The 1442-nt window shown below is 34.5% G+C and overlaps 1 protein-coding gene across 1 annotated transcript in view; it reads right to left on the minus strand.

Annotated features, from left to right (window-relative positions):
- Positions 1–1442, minus strand: part of LOC107671431 (high affinity nerve growth factor receptor-like) — a 38588-nt gene that overhangs the window by 24596 nt on the left and 12550 nt on the right. Inside the window, exons 6-7 of the mRNA XM_016464353.1 lie at positions 1300–1442; positions 836–974 (exon numbers count right to left, since the gene is read on the minus strand). Coding sequence (XP_016319839.1) covers positions 836–974; positions 1300–1442 — 282 coding nt within the window. The remainder of the gene's footprint in view (positions 1–835; positions 975–1299) is intronic.

Genomic DNA, 1442 nt, shown 5'->3' on the forward strand with positions numbered 1-1442 from the left:
ATATATATATATATATATATATATATATATAGTTATATATATAGTTATATATATAAAGGTAATTGCAGCTGCATATCTCTTTGCAATTGTGACTTTATATTTTATAGGGTGACTTTCTTTTTTTAAACTTAATTTCAGTTACTTTTTTTTTTTTTTTACTCAGATAAAAAAAACTATTTTGCATAGACATCTATGCAGTTGCATTCATATTTGAAAATGCACTGATTCACATTTATACAAAACGACTGCCCTAATAAAAAAGTAATATATTTCAAATGCATTTATTTCATACTAAGTATAGTTCAAATCTATTAACATATTTACTGGCAGATAACTCAAGACTTTGTGATTTAAAAATGATAATGAAACCTTTTTTGGCGTATTACTTGTGCACAATGCACATTTCTTAATATTAAGTCAAAAATGTCTTTTAATGTCACTTTTGATGAGAATTGTATAATATCGGTCTTAAATGCAAAATACTTGTGTACCTGAAGTATGCTTGCAATAGTTCCACTTTAGCACAATCGAATATACTTAGCATATCTTTAATTGTACTTCAGCACTACTTCCACACAATTAAAGTGTATTAAGTACAAAATTAGTTGTTCCAATTTAGCAGACTTTAAGTATACCAGTTTAACTGCAGGGCATTTTATTAAGTACATAAATATGAAAAGGTATTTGTAGATACTTAGCATAAAATAAATGTATTTCAAATGCATTCAAGTACGTTTATTTTTCACTAGGGTGTGTTTTCCAAAAGAAAAACAACAATGTACATAGTAATAAAAAAATGACGGAAATTAAAGAGCAGAAAAGATTCAGCACATACATTCAATGTCTAGCTGCACCATGGCTTCTCCCATTCCAGCGCGATTCTCCGCCTCACAGGTGAGGTTGTGAAGGTTGTCTCCAGACGAAACGTTCCTCATGTGGAGAACCAGCTCCAGGGTTGAACCCCAGATTGCTTGCTGCGGACAAGGATGGATGTAGGCAAGATTTAACTGACTGAGAAAGTAAGTCCTGCAACAACGTTTAATCATCCAACCAGATTTTAGTGGACTGGGGTAAGGGGCTTGAACAAGAGTCCTTTCAACCAATTTTACATGTATCAATTGCCCAAAGTGACTTACAACTGAGGAATACTACAACAAAAGGGTTAGAGTTATGCTTGCATGTTTTTTATGTCCCAGTACCAACAAATGATCTTCATTCAAATACATGGTTAATCACATTGGGCGGTTTCCATCGATTACTTCATTGACAGCGTCCTTATCTGAAAGCAGTGGCATGTACCTGCAGGGTCCAGTTGGACTGTAGATGCTCTGTTCTCCAGCGGATCGTCGGTGTTGGTACTCCAGTCACCAGACAGGTAAATGTCAGATTTCCACCTCCTTGAGTGGTCAGTGTCGATGGGTGAATTGTGACCTCAGGAATGC

The sequence above is a fragment of the Sinocyclocheilus anshuiensis genome, unplaced genomic scaffold (genome assembly GCF_001515605.1).
Source record: "Sinocyclocheilus anshuiensis isolate Anshui unplaced genomic scaffold, SAMN03320099.WGS_v1.1 scaffold552, whole genome shotgun sequence".
NCBI lineage: Eukaryota > Metazoa > Chordata > Actinopteri > Cypriniformes > Cyprinidae > Sinocyclocheilus > Sinocyclocheilus anshuiensis.